The sequence below is a fragment of the Oncorhynchus tshawytscha genome, linkage group LG19 (assembly GCF_018296145.1).
Source record: "Oncorhynchus tshawytscha isolate Ot180627B linkage group LG19, Otsh_v2.0, whole genome shotgun sequence".
NCBI classification, from domain to species: Eukaryota; Metazoa; Chordata; class Actinopteri; order Salmoniformes; family Salmonidae; genus Oncorhynchus; species Oncorhynchus tshawytscha.
This window is the reverse complement of record NC_056447.1, coordinates 36,501,649-36,527,669: the sequence shown is the minus strand read 5'-3', so window position 1 is coordinate 36,527,669 and position 26,021 is coordinate 36,501,649. Positions and strand designations below refer to the sequence as shown.

The 26,021-nt window shown below is 42.2% G+C and overlaps 2 protein-coding genes across 7 annotated transcripts in view; both read right to left on the bottom strand.

The window, feature by feature from the left end:
• Positions 1–1,105, bottom strand: part of LOC112218694 (casein kinase I) — a 69,253-nt gene extending 68,148 nt beyond the window's left edge. For 2 of the 5 annotated variants that reach the window (XM_024379721.2, XM_024379725.2), the window contains exon 1: positions 920–1,103. The gene's annotated coding sequence lies outside the window, so the exon portion shown is untranslated. Of the gene's footprint in view, positions 1–919 lie in introns of all 5 variants that reach the window. The other 3 variants (XM_024379723.2, XM_024379724.2, XM_024379722.2) reach the window with 3 other exon arrangements.
• A 21,999-nt stretch (positions 1,106–23,104) lies between these two features.
• On the bottom strand, positions 23,105–25,582 carry LOC112218693 (PCNA-associated factor). 2 transcript variants are annotated; one of them, XR_002948652.2, is made up of 5 exons: positions 25,351–25,578; positions 24,650–24,733; positions 24,319–24,493; positions 23,768–23,858; positions 23,105–23,385 (listed from the first exon to the last, which is right to left on the bottom strand). XR_002948652.2 is itself a non-coding variant. In XM_024379720.2 (5 exons), exons 1-5 carry the CDS (start codon positions 25,394–25,396, stop codon positions 23,357–23,359), a joined length of 366 nt encoding a protein of 121 aa, XP_024235488.1. In that variant the 5' UTR covers positions 25,397–25,582; the 3' UTR covers positions 23,105–23,356. The 2 variants fall into 2 exon arrangements, 1 of the variants encoding a protein (XP_024235488.1); XM_024379720.2 differs by having other exon boundaries at positions 23,827–23,858; positions 25,351–25,582.
• Positions 25,583–26,021: the final 439 nt, after the last annotated feature.

Sequence of the window (26,021 nt, the reverse complement as noted above, 5' to 3'; positions counted from 1 at the left end):
CATTATATAAGGTAGCATTGTTTAAAGTGGCTAGTGATAAATTCCAACCCAAACAGGACCAACACAACAACGAACCAGCAGAGTAGATTAAACTATAATATTTTATAAAACCAAATTCTTACTTAAAGTTATTTCACGAGATAGCCTCTATTATACGCGTCCCATCTTCAAGGAGGATGTGGCTAGGCCACCTGGACAAGCCATTGAAAAGTTATTGTACATTTTATGACGAGCCTCAACTACTTGGACCCTTAACTTCTGGACAGGATCAAGGACCATAACGTTAATATGATCTAGATAGCATAGCCAGTTAGCTAACGTAGGTTGCATACTACTTCAGGAAGGGTTGGATTAGTTCGCTGGAAAGACGAATATTGTTTGGCTGAAATGCTCAACTCAGACACCTGGCTATTTTGGTTCTGACAAGGTTGAGTAACGGGACACATACTGGACCTAACTTACTGTAGATATCTTACATTAGCTAACGTTAATTATTATAAACTAGCGACTCTCCGTTTTACTTATTAGAACAAAACGAATTACTAATGTTAGCTATTAGCCCATAAACGATATAGCTAGCTAGTTAATTAACTAATGACGGAAACTCGCACTTGACTGGCAACAAACACTCCCAATTCCATGCACTGTCGGCACCACACAAACAAAACAGTGAAACCAAGATGCATTCCCTGTGTGGTCAAAATGTTGTCTAGGTAGTTCGTTAGCTAGCTGGCTAACGGTAGCTAATTGTCCAGACACTGTCTTTAGTTCAGGGCATTAAGTTGTTAGCTAGCTAGCTAGCTGCTAAACCTAGCCTAGCCGGCGTCGTTCAGAAATGCAGCGGTTAGCAAACGTTAATGGACTAGCTTTAGCTATTAGTCAACGTTATCTTGCGAGGTTTGTGGAAATATAAACTTACTTTCAATGTGATCCTGGGTGCATTTAGTCATTTATTTTCCGTTTGTGTAGTGACAATTACGCCAGAAACAAGGTCGCGATGTCAATTTGGCTAAGGTTATGTCAAGCTATGCCTCCCAGAGCCATGTTCAGTTCGCCTCCACTGATATGAAAGTGTTCCGGAAGTGTTGATCCAAACTAGAAAGGAAGGAAGAGGCGAAGCGAGAGGTTTTACTCCGCCCAAAATCTGTCTACGAAAATAAAACCACGTGAGGAATTTTTGTATGGCGGTTTGGTACAGTTGTATAAATGCTAACAGATCATTTGTGGTTTCGACATGTTTTTGCGTTGTCAAATTAATTATGCGAGAAATGGCTGTAGAAACGCCTTTATGCGCAATTACTGATAGCCTATAATAACAATCATATCGAAGTAAATTTGGGAGTTACGCGATGACATGTTGTGTGGTCCTCCCACTACGACAAGGGAGACCATGCAGTTTGTTAGGCTCCAGAGTAAGCCCATTTGGATGAACTTCGCAGGGTGGTGAAAATGCACGGTATGAGCTTGATGCTCCTTTCCAATAAATGCCGAGTGTCTTATTCTGGTGACATGATGATCGATGCTTGACAAATACAAAACATTCCTGCTCTTATCCATAATATCCAGCATAGGCTAGTGTACAACAGCAGTCGGTCATAGGTTTGGCTTTGGGTCAATTTTTCTTGTCAGCTAATAGTCTACAGAACAGAATATAATAGTGGCCCAATTCATTGGCAAATTAAACACTTCATTTTTACACATCTGGTTAGTAGGCTATATAATCATGTCAATAACACATCCTAATATTTTCAAGCTGATTACACTGATAAAATCCCCAATGTCTTTTAAATTAGTTTTACATTTATTTGTGCATTGATTGCTTGCAATCAAGAGAAAATATACTATGAAAAGGTCTCAAAAGAAAGGTGGATAATGAAAATAGAAGTTTCAGGCAAGAAATGACAGAGTAATATGCATATTTACCATATTTCTCCAATGTCAAACCAGTGTCTTGTTTGCAACGAAACGTTTGCAGTTTGCAAATATTTAAATATTAGACATCCTTATCAATCTTAACATGGCACTTTCAAAAGTTACCTTTCCACCCAGACAGAGGTTCCCCCGAGGCAGAACAATTTAAGCTTCAACTGCTGGCTACTCGTTCATTGTTTAACCTAACAACATACGTGTTTCCGTATAAACTGCCTGGTATTAAACATTTTCACTTCTCAGAAAGTAAAAAGCTCAATTAATAGGGATAGCAAAGTACATTTTTCCTCTAATATTGAAGGCTGCAGCTCAGCTTCAGAATGTCATAGCGAGAAATCAATATATCCCCATATGCATGAGTCACATATTTTGTGGGAATTTTAAAGCTGGTTTCTAGAATAATGCATCACGAAGTTAAGCGTTATAACAATGCTTATCTTGATAGTTTTTTATTTAATTCAAAATATAAAGCTAAAAATAGGTATAATTTTGCCATTTTCTTTAACAAAAGGTATGGCATACCTTCACTCAATTTGAGCTCTGGTTTTAACCAAACACACCAAGCCCTTCCCAGGCATAGAGCTATTTAAGGAGTGCATAAAGACAGTTTAGGTCGATTTGGTTATTCTGACAAATCTATGGATAGCATAATTGGGTCTGTCAAAGAGGTAGGCCTACCTTTTATTTTCTTTAATGGGAAGAAATAGGCTCCAATATAGCCCTCTTGTTGTGAGTGAAGTCAAATAAAAATGAAGACAACTGTTTAAATCAATTAAATTCAGCACCATTTGCTGTCCACCTCTCTTTAATTATGCCTCAGCCGCTCCAAAGCTATTGTCTGCCGCTTGCCTTTTTATACTGAAAAAAAATCTAAACACAACATCCAACAATTTCCAAGCTTTTACTGAGTTACAGTTCATATAAGGAAATCAGTGAATTGAAATAACTTAATTATTGCCTTAATCTATGGATTTCACATGACTGGGAATACAGATATGCATCTGTTGGTCACAGATACCATAAAAAAAGGTAGAGGCATGGATCTGATGTGACTACCATTTGCCTCATGCAGCGCAACACATCTCCTTCAAATAGAGTCGATCAGGATGTTGATTGTGGCCTGTGGAATGTTGTCCCACTCCTCCTCAATAGCTGTGTGAAGTTGCTGGATATTGGCGGAAACTGGAAAACGCTGTCTTACATGTCCATCCAGAACATCCCAAACCTGCTCAATGGGTGACATGTCTAGTGAGTATGCAGGCCATTGAAGAACTGGGACATTTTCAACTTCCAGGAATTGTGTACAGATCCTTGCGACATGGGGTGTGCATTATCATGCTGAAACATGAGGTGATGGCGGTGGATGAATGGCACGACAATGGGCCTCAGGATCTCGTCATGGTATCTCGGTGCATTAAAAATGCCATCAATAAATAGCAATTGTGTTCGTTGTCTGTAGCTTATGCCTGCCAGCCCATACCATAACCCCACCGCCACCATGTGGCAACCCCACCGCCACCATGTGGCACCCTGTTCACAACGTTTACATCAAACCGCTCGCCCAACCAACGCCATACACATGGTCTGCAGTTGTGAGGCTGGTTGGACGTACTGCCAAATTCTCTAAAACGACATTGGAGGCGGCTTATGGTAAAAAGAATGAACATTCAATTCTCTGGCAACAGCTCTGGTGGAAATTCCTGCAGTCAGCATGCCAATTGCACACTCTCTCAAAACTTGACACATCTGTGGCATTGTGTTGTGAAACAAAACTGCACATTTTAGAGTGGCCTTTATTGTCCCCAGCACAAAAGTGCACCTGTGTAATGATCATGCTGTTTAATCAGCATCTTGATATACCACACCTGTTGGGTGGATGGATTATCTTGGAAAAGGAGAAATGCTCACTAACAGAGACGTAAACAAATTTGTGACAATATTTTTGAGAAATGCCACAGTGCTGCGTCTCTCCAACAGCACCCATTGACGAGCTAAATACGAGAGAGGTGGTTAGTGGAAAAATTTAAATATTGGAAAGATGATATATTTCAGGAGAGATGTTGATGAAACCCACAGCCTGGATGCTGTCCATTGAAGGACAGGTGGTCATGGGGTCACATACCAACTTTGTGAATGGTATGGCTACACTCTTCGCAAGCTACTATAACTTCAATCTACAGTAGCTGGAGGAGGCCTCATATGCACACTTGAGTTTGTTCAAAGGTAATCTAAGACTTATGTTTGTTTTACATAGACAAATCAGATCAGCACTTCTGCCAATTATAGGGCAAAAGATCAGAATTGGACTGCCTGTAGACAGTGCATTCCAAAAGTATTCAGATCCCTTGACTTTTTCCACATTTTGTTACATTACAGCCTTATTCTAAAAAGGATTAAATCATTTTTTCCCCTTCATCAATCTACACACAATACCCCATAATGACAAAGCAAAAACAGGTTTATTGTACCCTTCCCCAGATCTGTTCCTCGACACAATCCTGTCTCGGAGCTCTACGGACAATTTCTTCGACTTCATGGCTTGTTTTTTGCTCTGACATGCACTGTCAACTGTGTGACCTTATATAGACAGGTGTGTGCCTTTCCAAATCATGACCAATCAATTGAATTTACAACAGGTGGACCTATCAAGTTGTAGAAACATCTCAAGGATGATCAATGGAAACAGGATGCACCGGAGCTCAATTTCGAGTCTCATAGCAAAGGGTCTGAATACTTATGTAAATATGGTATTTCTGTTTTTATTTGTAATAAATGTGCAAAAATGTCTAAAAACCTGTTTTCACTTCATCAATATAGGGTATTGTGTGTAGATTGATGAGGAATTTTTTTTTAGTTAATCCATTTTAAAATAAGGCTGTAACATAACAAAATGTGGGAAAAGGGAAAGGTCGGAATACTTTCTGAATGCACTGTATATAGCTGTAGGCAGCATACTGGGCCTCCTATTCACTAACTTGCAGATAGTTGGGTTTAGTACTGTGATTCAGAAGTGTTCAGGATTTGTGCAGCACTGTACCCTGCATGGATGGTGTTGATATATGGTTTTAGGCATTTCATTGGTTTTAGGAATTGTGGTTGTAGCTCCACCTTGCTCTCTTATAGGCCAGACAGACATTAATTCCAGATATTAATTACACCTACTCAGGCCTCTTACACCAACTCGACCTCTACCTAGAGGCAGTTTCTGACGGGGCCTCTGATGAATGCACACACCTATTGCTTACATCTATTCAATTGTTCTCCCTCTTTCTCTGTTTAATTGTTTTAGAGGCTTCATGGGCATCAGTCCACACATGGGCTCCAAGGTGGCTTCTGGGAAGGTGATGAGCAGAAAGTCTGGAACAGTTGTGGAGAAAAAACGTGGCACTATTACTCTACGTGTTAACCCCTTTGAAAAAGACGATAGACTGTGAACCGATGGAACGGTTCAAGGAGCTGTCAGGAACAGTTCCGGCACCATTTTTTTTTACCACTACCGTTCCTATTCCTCGATTTGATGGTACACCGAGTTGTAACATTTCACGCCACCCCTTATAGGTTGGCTAGGCGGTGTTGTTGAAGAACGACTTTATTGGTATGTTTCTACACTGGGAATTAGGGATGTAACCCTGGTTCAAATGTTTAAGATACAAGTTCATTGGTCTGCGGGACCCCAAACCAGTCCAAATGTAGCATTCGTCTGTCAGAAAATCAATTCAAACATTACAAATCGCCGGTTCACTTTTTTCCCCTCTTCTTCAAATGGAACTGTGTTGGCAGTCATTTTGCATGCCGAACAACCCCAGGCAATATCAGTAGCCTAGTCAAACTGTGTACTATGGTCAAATATGTTTCTTTTAAAATGACAAGATTTTACTCCTGTGAAATTATAGTAATTTACTGGCAACTGGGTTGCATTAAAATGACAGTAAATGTAATAAATTACAAGAGTTTACTGTATGATTTATCTTGTGAATCTACAGTAACTTACTGCTAACTAAGTTGCAGTAAAATACAGTAGATATAAAATTACACATTTTTACTGTAAATAGAATACAGCAGCATACTGTTATTTCACAGCAATTGTGCAGATGATTGAACAAAAAATCCAGTAAATTGTTGTATTATGATTACAGTAAGACTACTGTATTATATTTACTGTAAAATTACATGGCATTTTTTACAGTGCAAGTTCATCCACTCGCAACATATGTTCAGCCTCCAAACAGTGGTGAATGGAAAGAGACATCTGTTACAGAAAAGACCAAAACATATTTGGCGATTGACATTATGCCAGAATTAATGCCGCCACTGCTGTCCGCGCGCCTCAGACAATCATCTCTGCCTTGGCAAAATGTTAGTCTTCTCATCGCACAATCACATTTTGGAGTGTAAGCTACAGGCTTACCACCCGTTTTCAAGTCCATTCACTCATTTTTCATGTCTCTGACACATGGTAATGATAAATAATGATGTAATAGCCTACAGTTTTCTTGACATTTTGTTTTCATTATTGTGATAGGCTCATGTTTTACCGGTACAGCATACCCACAATATTGATTTTGCAGGGATGCAGTAAGGGACCATACTGCCTTACTTTCACCTTGCCGCTGGTTGTAAGTAATCTGATTTAGATAATCAACCGGCTAGTTATTAGAATCAGGTGTGCTAGATTAGGGTTGGAGCGAAAATCAAGCTCTTCAGGAACTGGGTTGGAGAGCCCTGATTGACAGCTTGCAGATTAATCTAATTCTTTCCACAGATGGCCAATTGTCTGCAGGTTTTCGTTCCTCCCTTGTATTTAATTAATGAATTAAGGTCACTAATTTGTAAGGAACTCCCCTCACCTGGTTGTCTAGGTCTTAATTGAGAAGGAAAAAAACAAAAAACAACTGACACTCTAGGCTGTCCATGGAATGAGTTTGACACCCCTGCACTAGGGTGACCACTTTAAAAAATACCCAAATGCGGGACAAAAGGATGATTTTGCGGGACATTCGCCAGGAGAGTGTAACCTTATAAAAGTCACCTTGTCCGAGAGAGATTTACATGGTTATCAAAACATCACGTCAGGGTAAGAAACACAACCCTTATTTTAAGTGTTTGTAAAATTCCCTATGGGGGAAAATGAATGGTGGAAAAACGATTGGCACCATTTCTTCTTCTTTTTCTGTGGGTTTACTGGCGGACTACACCCAAAAAGGTGTATTGCCGTCACCAACTGGACGATGTGAACCCCCCCCCCAAAATCCAGACGTAATAGTGAAACTTAATCCACAAAAAAATAAGTACATTGCCAAAACAAACAAAACTCCCACTTCTTCCTTCATTTAGTTCTCCATATCTCCCTTTTCAGGCTCTAGGACTTGAGAGGGTGGCACGGCTTGTGTCAATATTGCATGTAACTACTTCGCTGAGAAATCTTTAAACCCCAGGAACCGCTCCACCGCAATCACTGATTTCTATCTTCCTGGACCTTCTCGCCACCTTGGCAGTGCCATTAATTACCATAGCTATAAATGCCACAAAGTCCACCTTCTTATCCTTTAAAATGTCAGGATCCTGCAGTGTAGGGCTATCCACTAACATGGACTATTCTGGTGCACCATTACAACCCTCAACCCTTTTCACAGCTTCTGCATATGAAATGCTCTGTACAACCCGGACTTTGGCCACCTCATTCTTTGTCACCTTTGTGGGGCATTCGGAAGACGTGGCTTCATGGTTCCCACAGCAATTGCAATATATTCATCACTTTTATAACACATAGTATGATCCTTTCCACAACTTTGACATCTCAGCGTCTCCCTTCTGCAAACATCTGCTACATGACCAAAAGCTTTACAATGATCACACTTCATTGGTCTTAGTGTATATTACCTACAGAGTCAGAGCATTTATCCTAACTGCACTTAAGTAGGGAGAGACTCCATATCAAAAAGCAAAAGAACAGCAACTTTTTCATAATTCACCACAAGATTCATCTGACTTGCTTCAATCACTCCAGGAATATTTTTAATCTCTTCAAAAATCAACTAACCACGATACGCTTGTTCCCGAAGAGACACACAAGACACATCAAACGTATCAAATCGGTTCAGACAACGCACGTTCATTCTGATCCACAAAAAATCAAAACAAGCTCGATCCTCACAGCCTTCACTTTACTTCAAGGCCTGATCCTCACGGCCTTCACTTTACCCTGCACTCTCTCCACCAGTTTGGATAACTCTAATGGTTTCTTCAAGATTGGTACTCTGCTCAGTTGCTCCTTATTAACAAACCATACTCCTACTAGATATGAAGGGTCATTCTCATCCCTGTACACTACATTGCTCCGTGTTCCATTCCTTTGGACAATACTCCGATTCTACCCCCCATTGTATTCAGAATCCACTTCATCATCTGCTTCCGCCATCTTTTGTGTGTCATCGGGTGCTCACTTTCCTGCTGTCGTCCATCGTTCTGCTTGGCACCATTTCTCTGTGACTGCTAGGTTTTATGGGTATTATGACACCTCCACTGTGGGGCTTTATAGACTTGTTGCAGATGAAAGGCTGGTGGTGATGACAGTGCACATAATACTTTTTACAGTTAAATTCCTATGTGCTGCATAAAAATGACCATTTAAATGTGTTTATATTGCATTTAACTATAATGATAGGTTTATCTAAAACAAAACTGGCACATTCGCTCTAGCCAACAGTGCATAGATACAGTAGTCTACTGTTTCTGTGAACTGTTGCCCAAAGCACACATAGAAAGACGCCTATAGCCTACAAAATGAGTTTATGGACAAAAGAGCGAGATATTTATTGAAAAGGGGCATCAAGCTCATCACCTTGCACTTTCACCACCCTGTGCAGGTTATCATAATTGATTTAATCTGGAGCCAAATAAACTACACACTTTCCAAAGTCGTAGTGGGAGGACCACACATGTCATAGGGTGGCTCCAAGTACATCTTTTATATGGATGGTTATTATGTCAATATTTGCACATAAAGGCATTTCCACCAACATTTATCGCATAAATAATTGCACCTACCGACACAAAAAGATCCCACTTTCTCTAGCTATTTTGTTTTGTCGACATTGTAGGCCTACTTTACTTGCATAAAAAGGTTGGATTGAAACCTGGTTATAGAGATGGACCTCATCATGGATATAACTGGTTTTAGCATAGACCTTGCCATTGAGGGTTTCCACCATTTTAAAGTAGTCAACTGGGTGGAGATTCCTATGAGTTGGGAGCAATCAGCCAAGTAGAAATTGACTACTTTAAAATGGAGATAGCATGGGTAGCACCATTGAGGCTGTCATAGACGTTATAATGGCAGATAAAAACGAGTCCTCTATCTCTATTGTTACAGGCTTTGGTTTTTCTATGTTGTACTTCGAGGTTGGATGTTATCATGTGGATGTTATCATACAGACATTGTTAGTCTGTATTATACCTGTGCTGGTTGGTCATCTTGTTAGAGGGAAGGTGTTTCACCTGTGCTGGCCTAGTGCTCCAGTTGTCTTGAGAGATGTAGGGTTAACACTTTTCGTTGGCTCTCCCTATTAGAGTTCTAGACAAACAATCTTTTATCTGATTGTCCCTGTTTTTGTTTTGCTCCACATTTTGTTTTGCTTCCTGTCTTTAAGTTTGATGTGGGTTTTTCTTTTGTTTGCTTCTTCTTGGGCAAATTTAGTGGTTGCTCATGGTAGGTGTCTTTTAGGTCCCCTCCTAAAATCCCACCCGTTTCGTTTTGGTTGTTGTACGTGACTCTGTTAGTTTCTTCTTTCTGTTTGAGCGACAATGTTTGGTTTTCTTGCTTGGGAATGTAACAAAATGGGGGCTTGTTCAGGATCTTGTTTCCCATGAGTGTGGTAGTCGCTCTAATCAACTACTCTGAAGCTCTGCCCCGATATTGTGTTTCGAAACACACTTGTAGTAGAATTCCTGTCACTGACACGAGGGGTTAGAAGATTCAATCAAATCAAATGTTATTGGTCACATACACATGGTTAGCAGATGTTAAATCTGACAATTAATCTTAATTAATCTTAATGGTTGTACGGTCGTCTCAAATAAAACTTAAGGACCTCGGCGTTACTCTGGACTCTGATCTCTCTTTTGACGAACATATCAAGACTGTTTCAAGGACAGCTTTTTTCCATCTATGTAACATTGCAAAAATCAGAAACCTTCTGTCCAAAAATGATGCAGAAAAATGAATCCATGCTTTTGTCACTTCTAGGTTAGACTACTGCAATGCTCTACTTTCCGACTACCCGGATAAAGCACTAATTAAACTTCAGTTAGTGCTAAATACGGCTGCTAGAATCCTGACTAGAACCAAAACATTTGATCATATTACTCCAGTGCTAGCCTCCCTACACTGGCTTCCTGTCAAGGCAAGGGCTGATTTCAAGGTTTTACTGCTAACCTACAAAGCATTACATGGGCTTGCTCCTACCTATCTCTCTGATTTGGTCCTGCCATACATATCTACACGTACGCTACGGTCACAAGACTCAGACCTCCTAATTGCCCCTAGAATTTCTAAGCAAACAGCTGGAGGCAGGGCTTTCTCCTATAGAGCTCCATTTTTATGGAATGGTCTGCCTACCCATGTGAGAGACGCAAACTCGGTCTCAACCTTTAAGTCTTTACTGAAGATTGATCTCTTCAGTGCGTCATATGATCGAGTGTAGTCTGGCCCAGGAGTGTGAAGGTGAACGGAAAGGCTCTGTAGCAACGAACCGCCCTTGCTGTCTCTGCCTGGCCGGTTCCCCTCTTTCAACTGGGATTCTCTGCATCTAACCCTATTACAGGGGCTGAGTCACTGGCTTACTGGTGCTCTTTCATGCCGTCCCTAGGAGGGGTGCGTCACTAGAGTGGGTTGAGTCACTGATGTGATCTTCCTGTCTGGGTTGGCGCCCCCCTTGGGTTGTGCCGTGGCAGAGATCTTTGTGGGCTGTACTCGGCCTTGTCTCAGGATGGTAAATTGGTGGTTGAAGATATCCCTCTAGTGGTGTGGGGGCTGTGCTTTGGCAAAGTGGGTGGGGTTATATCCTTCCTGTTTGGCCCTGTCCGGGGGTGTCATCGGTTGGGGCCACAGTGTCTCCTGACCCCTCCTGTCTCAGCCTCCAGTATTTATGCTGCAGTAGTTTGTGTCGGGGGGCTAGGGTTTGTTTGTTATATCTGGAGTACTTCTCCTGTCCTATCCAGTGTCCTGTGTGAATTTAAGTTTATTTGAATTTAATCTCTCTCTCTCTCTCAGGATCTGAGCCCTAGGACCATGCCTCAGGACTCCCTGGCATGATGACTCCTTGCTGTCCCCAGTCCACCTGGCTGTGCTGCTGCTCCAGTTTCACCTGTTCTGCCTGTGATTATTATTATTTGACCATGCTGGTCATTTATGAACATTTGAACATCTTGGCTATGTTCTGTTATAATCTCCACCCGGCACAGCCAGAAGAGGACTGGCCACCCCACATAGCCTGGTTCCTCTTTAGGTTTCTGCCTAGGTTTTGGCCTTTCTAGGGAGTTTTTCCTAGCCACCATGCTTCTACACCTGCATTGCTTGCTGTTTGGGATTTTAGGCTGGGTTTCTGTACAGCACTTTGAGATATCAGCTGATGTACGAAGGGCTATATAAATACATTTGATTTAAAGCAAGTGTAGCGAAATGCTTGTGCTTCGAGTTTCGACAGTGCAGTAATATCTAACAATTCCCCAACAACTACCTAATACACACAATTCTAAAAGGGGTGAATGATAATATGTACATATAAATATATGGATGTGCGATGGCCGAGCAGCATAGGCAAGGCCCGAAAGATGGTATATAATACAGTATATGATGAGTAATGTAAGATATGTAAAAATTATTAAAGTGGCATTATTTAAAGTGACTAGATTGGTGGAATAATTTTGAAAGTTGCATAAACACAAAGCTTTATAAAATAAAAACCATGGAATTTAAGTTGGAAACGTTTGTGGAAAACCATATGGGAGATGCTAGATAAATGTACAAAGGTGAATCTGCTCGTCATTGCAAAGCCTTATGACGTCAAGGTGGCATCTGACGATAAAAAAACAGTAGTCAAAGAGTTATTCTATACTGCTTCGGTGGTGGAGGAGGTAATCCTTCCAGAGGGAGGATGATGAAAAGGTTCCTACGGGTGGTGGAGTACAACCCAAAGGCATGCAACTGTGAGCGGTAGAACTAAAGGAAAAATGTTAACAGAAATTAGAGCTTGAGCCCAAGGAAAAGGAAAGAACGTGAGGAGAGATTGGAACAACAGAAATTAGTTGGAGCACAGAGAAAGACTAGATGAGCATGCAACCAAACAACAAGACTAGAACAAGAAGAATGTGCGCATGCCATTCGATTATATGAGATTGATCTGGAAGTACTCCGAATCAAGTCGGGCCATCCTGCACCCTCAGAGTTTGATCTTGGTCGGAACAATCGGCTTGTACCTCCATTCAACAATAAGGAGGTGGATGGAAATTTTACTCTGAGCGGATTGCCACATTCCTAAAATGCCACGAGATATTTGGTCACTGCTCCTCCAAAGTGTTCTTGGTGGAAAAGCCCAGAGAGTGTATGCCGCTTTCTCTTGATCAGAGTTAAGATTATGACACTATTAAAGCTGCTATCCTTTCGGACTTATGAGTTGGTCCCAGAGGCATACAGACAACAGTTCCGTAAATTACAAAAGACAGAATCACAAAGCCATGTTGAGTTTGCAAGGGAACAAGCATGTATTTTTGCTCAGTGGTGTGGTTCTCAAGAGGTCAAAGACCTTGAGGATTTAAAGACATTCATACTTCTCGAGCAGTTCAAAAATTGCCTTAACAAAAGGGTTGCTACATACATTTAAAAGCACAAGGGTCTCACTCTTGAGAAAGCTGCAGTTCTTGCAGATGAGTTTGTGTTGACACATAAAACTACCTTCAAAGCACCCAGTACTTATCCCTATGCAAAAAGCAATCCAGAATGCTCCTCCTACTGCAAGGTTTCAGTCCATTTCTACAGTGCCCAAAGATAGCAATATTTTTCTGCCTATTACTGCCGTGAGAAAGGACACACATTGTCTCTCAGTGTCCTAACTTGAAACAGAAAAATGAGAGCAAGAAAAGCTGTTTCTTCTAGTGAGAGTACTACAGCCCCTTAAGTTTCTGGTTGGGAAAACAAGATTTGGATCAGATATATGAACCCTTTGTTTCAGACGGGTTTGTGTCTCTGCAGAGTAGCAATGCTGTTAAGCACCAGTGAAGATACTGCGAGACACTGGGGTAGCCCAGTCCTTCATTTTGGAGGGTGTTTTGCCTTTGTCACATCAGCAACTGGTTACAGTGTTTGTACAAGGTGTGGAGATTGGTTGCATGGAAGTTCCTTTGTATAATGAGGAACTCGAGTCTGATCTTATTTCTGCTTCCGTTGTTATGAGGCTTAGCCTACCTCTGAACGGGGTCTCCATTTTGGTAAATAATTTGGCTGGAGGGAATGTCATGCCAATCCTTGTCATTTGTAAGGAACCCAGAGTAGAGGAACCTGATGGGTTATCAGAAAATTACCCTAGAGTGTTCCCAGGGTGTGCCGTTATGTGCTATATACATTTGAAGTCAGAAGTTTACATACTTAGGTTGGAGTCGTTTAAAACTTGTTTCTCAGCCACTTCACAAATGTCCTGTTAACAAACTATAGTTTTGGCAAGTCGGTATGGACATCTACTTTGTGCATGACACAACTAATTCTTCCAACAACTGTTTACTGAAAGAATATTTAACTTGTAATTCAATGTATCACAATTCCAGGGGGTCAGAAGTTTACATACACTAAGTTGACTGTGCCTTTAAACAGCCAGGAATATTCCAGAAAATGTCATGGCTTTAGAAGCTTCTGATAGGCTAATTGACATCATTTGAGTCAATTGGAGGTGTAGCTGTGGATGCATTTCAAGGCCTACCTTCAAACTCAGTGCCTAATTGCTTGACATCATGGGAAAATCAAAAGAAATCAACCAAGACCTCAGAAAAACTTTTGTAGACCTCCACAAGTCTGGTTCATCCTTGGGAGCAATTTCCAAACGCCTGAAGGTACCACGTTCATCTGTACAAACAATAGTACGCAAGTATAGACACCATGGGACCATGCAGCCATCATACTGCTCAGGAAGGAGACGTGTTCTGTCTACTAGAGATGAATGTACTTAGGTGCAAATCAATCCCAGAACAGCAGCATAGGACCTTGTGAAGATGCTGAAGGAAACGGGTACAAAAGTATCTATATCCACTGTAAAACAAGTCTTATATCGACATAACCTGAAATGCCACTCAGCAAGGAAGCTGTTGGCCATTGGTGGTGGAAGAAGGTGAGGACCAATGCGCAGCGTCGTAAGTGTCCATCTTTTTAATAAAGTAAATGAACACTCAACAAAGTGAACGAACGAAACAGTTCTGTCTGGTGCAGATACAAACACTCAACAGAAAACAATCACCCACAACTCAAGGGTGAAAACAGGCTGCCTAAGTATGGTTCTCAATCAGGGACAACGATTGACAGCTGCCTCTGATTGAGAACCATACCAGGCCAAACACAGAAATACCAAATCCTAGAAAAACGAACATAGACAACCCACCCAACTCATGCCCTGACCATACTAAAACAAAGATATAACAAAAGAACTAAGGTCAGAACATGACAGAAGAAGCCACTGCTCCAAAACAACCATAAAAAAAGCCAGACTACAGTTTGCAACTGCACATGGGGACAAAGATCATACTTTTTGGAGAAATGTCCTCTGGTCTGATGAAACAAAAATAGAACTGTTTGGCCATAATGACCATCGTTATGTTTGGAGGAAAAGGGGGGAGGCTTGCAAGCCCGAAGAACACCATCCCAACCGTGAAGCACGGGGGTGGCAGCATCATGTTGTGGGGGTGCTTTGCTGCAGGAGGGACTGGTGCACTTCACAAAATAGATGGCTTCATGAGGGAGGACAATTATGTGGATATATTGAAGCAACATCTCAAGACATCAGTCAGGAAGTTAAAGCTTGGTAGCAAATGGGTCTTCTAAATGGACAATGACCTCAACCATACTTCCAAAGTTGTGGCAAAATGGCTTAAGGACAACAAAGTCAAGGTATTGAAGTGGCCATCACAATGCTCTGATCTCAATCCTATAGAAAATATGTGGGCAGAACTGAAAAAGCGTGTGCGAGCAAGGAGGCCTACAAACCTGACTCAGTTACACCAGCTCTGTCAGGAGGAATGGGCCAAAATTCACCCAATTTATTGTGGGAAGCATGTGGAAGGCTACCCTAAACGTTCGACCCAAGTTAAACCATTTAAATGCAATGCTACCAAATACTAATTGAGTGTATGTAAACTTCTGACCCACTGGGAATGTGATGAAAGAAATAAAAGCTGAAAGAAATAATTCTCTCTACTATTATTCTGACATTTCACATCCTTAAAATAAAGTGGTGATCCTAACTGACCTAAGACAGGGAATTTTTACTAGTATTAAATGTCAGGAATTGTGAAAAACTGAGTTTAAATGTATTTGGCTAATGTGTATCTCATCTTCCGACTTCAACTGTATAAGAAAGTCGCTGGGAGCAAGTCTAGTGTTGAGGAGGATATCTGATCTGTCCGAGATGTTTATGTTTGATCCTGATTTCGCTAAACCTCCTCAGTTGACTTCTCCTTTGGAAACCCCAAAGGTGAGCGAGTTTGTTGGACCACGGAAGGGAGGGTCCATACAGTTGATACTTCGCTGTCTAGGAAGCATTTGATTACTGAACAGAGTAAAAATGTTCCTTTCTCCACTCTTTTTGCTGAGACACATCCAGAAGAGGAGTTTTGTGGGTGACATTGACAGAGATTGTGTTCTAATGAGGCGCTTTCTAATGGCGCTTTTTCGCGCTACTTCTGGGCAGGATGATTGGCAACATGTATCTCAAATTGTTGTTCCAGTTCCACTTCAACAAGAGATACTGAGGTTGGCTCACAAAGGTAGTATGGCAAGCCATCTTGGGGTCAACAAGACGTATAACCGTATTTTGTTTAACTTCTGGCCTGGTCTGAATCCGGATGTAGTGGCTCACTGTAAATCCTGTCACGTTCACGGACGGTTAAACCGAACCAAGCTGTACTGATTGCCCCTTTGCAGCATATTCCTGCCTTTGACAAACCTTTCAGCAAGTTTTGGTGGACTGTGTTGGTCCTTTGCCCAAAACCAGGAGTGGTAACCAGTTCCTCTTGAGTTTGAGAAAGACTGAGATGAAGGGGTCCCTCTTGTGCCGTTGGCAGTGCAGGAGGTTGTTCATGAATCTCTGGGTTTTAGTCCAAATGAGCCCATGTTTGGACATCATGACATCAGAGGTCATTTGAGCTTGCTGAGAGAGAGGTTGTTACAGGGCAACACCTTAAACCCCAAAACAGATCTATTGGAGCACGTCAGAGCTTTTCGATACAGATTGCACTGCGTCTGTCAGTTTGCCAGTGAGAATCTGGAGAAGGCACAAACAAAAACGTTTTTTTTTAAATGGTTTGGTATGATTGATAGGCCCAAAAACACACTTTGATGTGGAAGACCTAGCCCTGGTTTTGTTGCCCATTCTGGGGTCACTGTTGCAAGCTCGCTTTTCAGGCCCTTACCCTTAATGAAAAAAATTGGTCATCTGGATTACCTCACTGCACCAGGGTGCAGGAAAAAAAACTGTCTGTGTCATGTCAACATATTGAAAACACGTTTAACCCGCTACGATCGGGCGGTGATGTCGGTGGAAACCGGTAGTGATGTTCTGCCTGTGGCCACTGCTGTCACCATTGACTATAGTCTTCCTCAAGAATATGTGCCGGTTAGACGTTTGAGTAACTCAGAGATTCTAGAAAAACTTTATCTTTTTGGCACACTTGTCTCCGGAGGAAAAAGGCTACATTGTCGCACTGCATTTGGAATATCAGACAAATATACTAGAGCATGACATTAACGTTGCCCCAATCAAACAAATTTCACTGAGGAAAATCACGAGAGGAAAAGTTACTACGGATATTGCAGAAGTTTCCTCTTGAAATCAGACATGTCCGTGGTAAGGATAACTGAAAGATTGTCGCTCAGGGGTGGGTAATCAATAAGTTTTGTGTTTTGCATTTAGCCACTGTGTAGGCTCACAATTTATTTTGACTGCACGTTTTGCAGTTTTTTGGATGAGTATTGTTTTGGTAGGGCTCGTTCCAAGGGGACGAGAGTTATGGAAGCGTACGTTTTTCAAAAACGTTATATATATAAAAAAATGGTTTAAATCTATATATTTAAACCATTTATTTTTACATGTTAAATTGACAGCCTGTGACCATTTGTTTTTTAGCCCTTTTTCTCCCCAATTTCATGGTATCCAATTCGTAGTTATAGTCTTATCCCATCGCTGCAACTCCCGTATGGACTTGGGAGAGGCGAAGGTCGAGAGCCGTGCGTCCTCCCAAACACAACCCAGCCAAGCCGCACTGCTTCTTGACACAACGCACGCTTAACCCGGAAGCCAGCCGCACCAATGTGTCGGAAGAAACACTGTATACCTGGCCACCGTGTAAGCTTGCATTGTGCTCACCCTGCCACAGGAGTCACTAGTGCGCAATGGGACAAGAACATCCCTGCCAGCCAAACCCTTCCCTAACCCGGACGACGGGCCAACTGTGCGCCGCCCCATGGGTCTCCCGGTCAAGGCAGAGCCTGGACTCGAACCAGGATTTCTAGCGGCAGAGTTAGCACTGCGCTGCAGAGACTTAGCCCACCGTGCCACTTGGGAGGCAGACACCATGTTTACATTGGAGAAGGTGATGCATTTATGTTGATTATGTTGTGCAATGAAAGATGTTTTCTGTTGGTGGTGTGCAAACTTGTCCAACAAAAACATAGGATATATTTGTTATCTTAAGGGGGAAGGTGTTACAGGCTTTGTTTTTTTTTTCATTTTATATTTTGAGGTTGGACATTAGCACATGGCGTGCACCGATTCGTGTCACCTCGTTAGTCAGCCTTTACTACACCTGTTTCCACCTGTGCTGACCCAGGTGTTATTTAAGAGTGGATGGCCCAGTGCTCCAGTTGTCTTTTCTATTTTACCTTTATTCAACCAGGTAGGCCAGTTGAGGACAAGTTCTCATTTACAACTGCAACCTGGCCAAGATAAAGCAAAGCAGTGCGACACAAACAACACAGAGTTACACATGGGATAAACAAATGTACAGTCAATAACACAATAGAAAAATCTGTATTCAGTCTGTGCAAATTAAGTAAGGAGGTAAGGCAATAAATAGGCCATAGTGGCGGAGTAATTACAATTGAGCAATTAACACTGGGGTGATCGATGTGCAGATGAGGATGTGCAAGTAGAAATACTGGTGTGCAAAAGATCAGAAAAACAAATATGGGATGAGGTAGGTAGTTGGTTAGATGGGCTATTTTCAGATGGGCTGTGTACAGCTGCAGCTATCGGTAAGCTGCTCTGACAGCTGATGCTTAAAGTTAGTGAGGGAGATATAAGTCTCCAACTTCAGTGATTTTTGCAATTCGTTCCAGTCATTGGCAGCAGAGAACTGGAAGGAAAGGCGACCAAACGAGGTGTTGGCTTTTGGAATGACCAGTGAAATATACCTGCTGCTGCACGTGCTATGGGTGGGTGTTGCTATGGTGACCAGTGAGCTGAGATAAGGCAGAGCTTTACCTAGCAAAGACTTATAGATGACCTGGAGCCAGTGGGTTTGGCGACGAATATGTAGCGAGGACCAGCCAACGAGAGCATACAGGTCGCAGTGGTGGGTAGTATATGGGGCTTTGGTAACAAAACGGATGGCACTGTGATAGACTGCATCCAATTTGCTGAGTAGAGTGTTGGAGGCTATTTTGTAAATGACATTGCCGAAGTCAAGGATCGGTAGGCTAGTCAGTTTTACAAGGGTATGTTTGGCAGCATGAGTGAAGGAGGCTTTGTTGCAAAATAGGAAGCATATTGTAGATTTAATTTTGGATTGGAGATGCTTAATGAGTCTGGAGGGAGAGTTTAGTCTAGCCAGACACCGAGGTATTTATAGTTGTCCACATATTCTAAGTCAGAACCGTCCAGAGTAGTGATGCTAGTCAGGCAGCGATCGGTTGAAGAGCATGCATTTAGTTTTACTTGCATATAAGAGCAGTTGGAGGCCACGGAAGGAGTGTTGTATGGCATTGAAGCTCACTTGGAGGTTTGTAACACACTGTCCAAAGGGCCAGATGTATACAGAATGGTGTCATATGCATAGAGGTGGATCAAAGAATCACTCGCAGCAAGAGCGACATCATTGATATATACAGGGAAAAGAATCAGACTGAGAATTGAACCCTGTGGCAGCCCCATAGAGATTGCCAGAAGTCCGGACAACAGGCCCTCCTATTTGACACACTGAACTCTGAGAAGTAGTTGGTGAACCAGGCGAGGCAGTCATTAAAGAAACCAAGGCTGTTGAGTCTGCCGATAAGAATACGGTGATTGAAAGAGTCGAAAGCCTTGGCCAGGTCGATGAAGATGGCTGCACAGTACTGTCTTTTATCGATGGCAGTTATATCGTTTAGGATCATGAGCGTGGCTGAGGTGCACCCGTGACCAGCTTGGAAACCGGATTGCATAGCGGAGAAGGTACGGTGGGATTTGAAATGGTCGGTGATCTGTTTGTTCACTTGGCTTTCGAAGACTTTAGAAAGGCAGGGCAGGATGAATATACAGTTGTGACCAAAAGTTTTGAGTAAAATATTCATTTTCACAAAGTCTGCTGCCTCAGTTTGTATGATGGCAATTTGCATATACTCCAGAATGTTATGAAGAGTGATCAGATGAATTGCAATTAATTGCAAAGTTCCTCTTTGCCATGCAAATGAACTGAATCCCATAAAAACATTTCCACTGCATTTCAGCCCTGCAACAAAAGGACCAGCTGACATCATGTCAGTGATTCTCTCGTTAACACAGGTGTGAGTGTTGATGAGGACAAGCCCGGAGATCACTCTGTCAGGCTGATTGAGTTCGAATAACAGACTGGAAGATTCAAAAGGAGGGTGGTGCTTGGAATCATTGTTCTTCCTCTGTCAACCATGGTTACCTGCAAGGAAACATGTGCCGTCATTATTGCTTTGCACTAAAAGGGCTTCACAGGCAAGGATATCGCTGCCAGTAAGATTGCACCTAAATCAACCATTTATCGGATCATCAAGAACTTCAAGGAGAGCGGTTCAATTGTTGTGAAGAAGGCTTCAGGGCACCCAAGAAAGTCCAGCAAGTGCCAGGACCGTCTCCTAAAGTTGATTCAGCTGCGGGATCAGGGCACCACCAGTACAGAGCTTGCACAGTAATGGCAGCAGGCAGGTGTGAGTGCATCTACACGCACAGTGAGGTGAAGACCTTTGGAGTATGGCCTGGTGTCAAGGGCAGCAAAGAAGCCACTTCTCTCCAGGAAAAAACATCAGGGACAGACTGATATTCTGCAAAAGGTACAGGGATTGGACTGCTGAGGACGGGGGTAAAGTCATTTTCTCTGATGAATCCCCTTTCCGATTGTTTGGGGCATCCAGAAAAAAGCTTGTACGGAGAAGACAAGGTGAGCGCTACCATCAGTCCTGTGTCATGCCAACAGTAAAGCATCCTGAGACCATTCATGTGTGGGGTTGCTTATCAGCCAAGGGAGTGAGCTCACTCACAATTTTGCCTAAGAACACAGCCATGAATAAAGAATAGTACCAACACATCCTCCGAAAGCAACTTTTCTCAACCCTCCAGGAACAGTTTGGTGACAAACAATGCCTTTTCCAGCATGATGGAGCACCTTGCCATAAGGCAGAAGTGATACCTAAGTGGCTCGGGGAACAAAACATCGATATTTTGGGTCCATGGCCAGGAATCTCCCCAGACCTTAATCCCATTGAGAACATGTGGTCAATCCTCAAGAGACGGGTGGACAAACAAAAACCCACAAATTCTGACAAACTCCAACCATTGACTATGCAAGAATGTGCTGCCATCAGTCAGGATGTGGCCCAGAAGTTAATTGACAGCATGCCAGGGCAGATTACAGAGGTCTTGAAAAAGAAGGGTCAACACTGCAAATATTGACTCTGCATCAACTTCATGTAATTGTCAATAACAGCCTTTGACACTTATGAAATGCTTGTAATTATACTTCAGTATTCCATAGTAACATCTGACAAAAATATCTAAAGATACTGAAGCAGCAAACTTTGTGACACAAATATTAATTTCCATTCTCAAAACCTTTGGCCACGACTGTAGGTCTGTAACAGTTTTGGTCTAGTGTCTCCCCCTTTGAAGAGGGGGATGACCGCGGCCGCTTTCCCATCTTTAGGAATCTCAGACGATACGAGAGGTTGAACTGACTAGTAATAGGGGTTGCAACAATGGTGGAGGATAATTTTAGGGAGAGAGGATCCAGATTGTCTAGCTCAGCTGATTTGTAGGGATCCAGATTTTGCAGCTCTATCAGAACATCAGCTCTCTGGATTTGGGTGAAGGAGAAGCGGGGAGGGAGGGCTTGGGCCAGTTGCTGCGGGGGTGCAGAGCTGTTGGCCGGGTTGGGGTAGCCAGGTGGAAAGCATGGCCAACTGTAGAGAAATTATTATTGAAATTCTCTATTATCGTGGATTTATCGGTGGTGACAGTTTTTCCTAGCCTCAGTGCAGTGGGCAGCTGGGAGGAGGTGCTCTTAATATCCATGGACTTTAGTGTCCCAAAACTTTTGGGAATTAGTGCTGCAGGATGCACATTTCTGTTTGAAAAAGCTAGCCTTTGCGTTCTTAACTGACTGTGTATATTGGTTCACGACTTCCCTGAAAAGATGCATATTGCGGGGACTATTCGATGCTTGTGCAGTATGCCACAGGCTGTCTTGAGAGACAGAGGGTTAACCTTTTGTTGGCCTCTTTATTTGAGTTCTAGACAAACAATCCCTTCTCCGATTGTCCTTGTTTTGCTCCACTTTGTTTGCTTCCTGTCTAAGTTTAGTGGGAGCTTCTTTTGCCTCTTGGACAAATTTAGTGAGCGCTCATGGTGGTTATTTTAGGTCCCAGTTGTTGCTAGTCAACTTTCAGTAGACGCCCCTATCCAAACCCCACCTGTTTCGTTTTGGTTGTTGTCAGTGACTTTTTGTTAGTTCCCCTTTGTTTGAGTGAAAATGTTTGGTTTTGTTACACTATGGCCTGTTCACATACGTACCTGCCTTCAAGATGGCTAGAATGGTCCCACTTGATCTCGCCTCCTTCCAGCTTCGATGATATGTATTTCCATTGTTAGAGCGGTCACTTGACTGTCTTTTCACATCTTTGTCCAATACCTCCTTGGAGAAATGCACTTCCGGGTGTTGAAACAAGACTTTCTGCTGATATTTCTATAAGCTTACTGGGCAATTAATACATGGATGATTCCATTTATCACATGGAAGAACAATACGTTAGCTGTCATGGTAACAGCAGGCCAACTTGCTTTTGGGTGCGTTCATACATTCACTCTGGCGACCTACTCCTATTTCAGAACACTCGTCTGTGTGCCAAAGTATAGAGTAAATTATGAATTTACATACGCTCAACACACGTGGAATATGGCCCGTGTCCGTAAATTTAGGCCAAAAAAAGCGTAATGAAATTGCCAGCTGCAGTTACAGTAACCAACGCTCTGGGTAACATGAAAACAGCCTAACCAGCTCTGCTAGTGCGAGTAAAATGGTCAGAGGTGTTTTCATGTGTCTGGAAGTAGCTAGCATGTTAATTTGGGTGCTTGACGGCCGTTCTGGGGTCAGAACGCTCGTATCAACCCTACTCCTCGGGATCTCCTCTGCATTTACGAATGCTGAGAGCGCACTCCAGATTTAATTTACAAACACACACTGTCACTTTTGGTGAATGAGTTAGTTCCACAAAAACCTGTCCGGCCTTAACGATCTAGTGTTATTACAAGATTAGCAAAAATATATATATTTTTTTAATTAATAAATTGCTGGGCATGCAGGGAATCCACAGATGAGTTTGAGACTTACCATCACGCCAATCTATAACTGAGTGAAACCCGGACAGACAAAATATCACAACTGCAATTTTGTTTGAGACCCAATAGAAGACTAGATTTTGGAAGCGGGAATAGAATAATTTAATATAAAGTGCTTTTCTCACCCAAGGCACCAAAGAAAATTAAAACAATCCAACACAGAACATAGTATGCAGACATCAAGGTTATAGTCAGGTGTCAGAGACAATGAACAGAATTAACACATCCTTATACTTTTCTGAACAGCAGCCTGTAGCTGTGCCTTACGAGGCCATAGTCTCTGCAGGCCTGGATGTGCGCTCCACAGCAGAGAAGCCATTCAACTGAAAGCCGTGTCACCCATAGTTTAGTCTGTTGAAGGGAGCTGAAGGAGCAAAGGGCATGTGTGGGTTAGGATATGGTAAGACAGGTACTTGGGTCCAGAGTTGTGGATAGCTTGGTAGGTGTGAACTGGGATTTTGGCAGATGCGCCAACAGGGCATTACAATAGTCCAAACAGGATGAGATAAAGGCGTGGATAAGTCACTTAGCTGCAGGTTGTGATAATAGGTTGTAACCTGTCAATGTTCAGTAGAATTATATATTAAAACCAAGGTCACACTTGATTGTGGGCCTCAAACAAGAGCTGGCTATCAAATATCATCCAGGTTGTGACAACATTATGGAATCAAGATTAATAAAAGTTTATTAAACATCTGTACAAAAACATGAATCAATCAATAATTATATACAAAGAGATACCCAACCCATTCAAGTATTAGAGGCAATGGCTTTAAGTGGGGCACCATTGTCTAAGCTCATTCACCCTCAGCATCCTCAGCAGGCAGTGGTCTGGAACTGAAAGGCAAGTGATTGACATTAGATAGGCCAGCAAATATGGAATCAATGTGGTTTCGCCTATAATTAAATATTAACTTCAGTGTGCTGCAAACTAGGCTTTGCAGCACACTGAAAATCATACAGATGCATCCTGAAAATTTGAAACCTGGCTCAACACCGGATAACTTGCATACAAACAGCTAGATGAACATTCAAACTTGGTTCAATACATTTCCAGAAACAGCAGGACTGTACTTGTAACCCATTGATTTGGCTTTGGCAAAATACCTCAGAGGCACAGGTGTAAAAGAAACATTGCATTTAACAATCATTAGGCATATTTTGTATTGGCAACATTGAAATTGGCAATGTTTTTGAAACAGATTTAAGAGGAACTTCTGCAAGCACTAAAGCAGTAGGTATTTTGGGGCCGCTTTTAGACTAGTCCTGAAACGATGCTTAAATAGAATGAACGTACGTCCTGGATGACTTGGACACTCCACTGACTCCGGCCTCTTCATCATCTGATTGGGGGAGGTGGTTCTCTTTGTCAGGCTTCCTGCTGGGCCCACCAAAGAAATCTCCAATTCCCTTCTGCCAAGTTGGGGTGGGCCGAGGACACACAGGATTACCACCAGCAAATTTACTCTTTGCTGCAAAACAACATTTAGACATCTGCAAGAAACTCATCTGGAGGCAAGTTCTTTGTCATCTACCAAAAATGTCTGTCATATAACTAAGATTACATTGAAATATATGGTTATTAGCTAGTCAATGTTACTTTTAAGGTGAATGAAATCATGACTCACCAGGTGTGCCTGCTTGAGAGCTGCTTAATGCATTAGCAGAAATCGAGGCACCCAATGACTTCCTGGGTGCAGATGCAGCCACAGCTGAAAATGTATAAATACGTTAACTAACAAGTCATTTTTACAAGCAAAGTATTAATAGCTATATTGTAATGCAGAGTTTAGTCTGATCTGGCAAAGAAATCGACACCGCCATATATGCATGGCTGGCTTCCTTAATTTGGGCGGCGAAGTTACCGCCAGATTGAGGATAATGAATTACAAAAGTTTGCCAACGTTAGCTAACCAAAGACGCTAATAAAGACATGTTGCGCCAATTCTTTATTACATCTTTTTGTACAGTGACGATCAAAAATGTAACTTATTGGTGCAAGTAAAGTTTCGGGTAACAGTCCAATCCTGCAAAAATGATGAGATGTGAGAACATAGCTAACTAGATAATACAACATCCGCCTGGGTTGGCATACGCGTGAGCGGTGTTCACGATTCTATTGCAATGGCGGGAGACAGGTATCGAACCCGGTCAATCATGTTAGCTAATCAATGAAATCGATCAAGTTAATAAAATGTAGGAGTGGCAATTATGTTTGCAAAACTACAGTTAGCTACGGTAATTAAGTAGCTAACGTTAGCGATTCCAGTTCCGCACTCAACCAGCAAGCTAATGACATATTCATCAGGTTTTGATTGCAGAACATTACCTTTTCTGTAAGTTCCGGGGACACTGTCTGCCTTCGTCCTCACCATGTTGTCCTAATTTTCACCAATAAAATACAAACGGGACGTGGACCTTCACTGGAGATTTCACGAAAGCCCAATGTTCATTCTGCTTTCCCGCTTGGATTTAAATGACGAGTATGTGTGTGTGTGTGTTTTGCCTCCTCTGACGTCATTGGTTAGGTTACTAATTTCCCTCCCCTTCACCAACGCCTTGCCACAGAGTTTCTAAACCCAGAGGCGCAACATTGCAAGATTTATAGGAACATTTGTGAAACAGACCAAGCAGACCAGGCCAGGGTTTGAGAAGTCAATGAGAGGCAGAAATGTCTTCCTAGTTGTTAATGTTCTCGAAATCTAAAGGCACAACCTAGATTCGAGACAATGTCTTAACTAGTTGAACATGTTATTACTTGAACCTCTTGAAAATGACAAGTTTTAATTTGTGCCGTATATGACGGACTGCACATGCGCAGTTTGGCGCGAGACGATCCTTAGAACACAGATAGTTTAAAAAAATCGTTGCTTAGACCCGATGACATATTTCTGCGCATGAGTTTAGTTAGCCAACGTCGCCATGACATCGCCTTCAAGTGTGATCGTGGATTTCTATTGGAGAAGCAGTTTTATCGAATCTTTTTACAGCGCTGTCCTT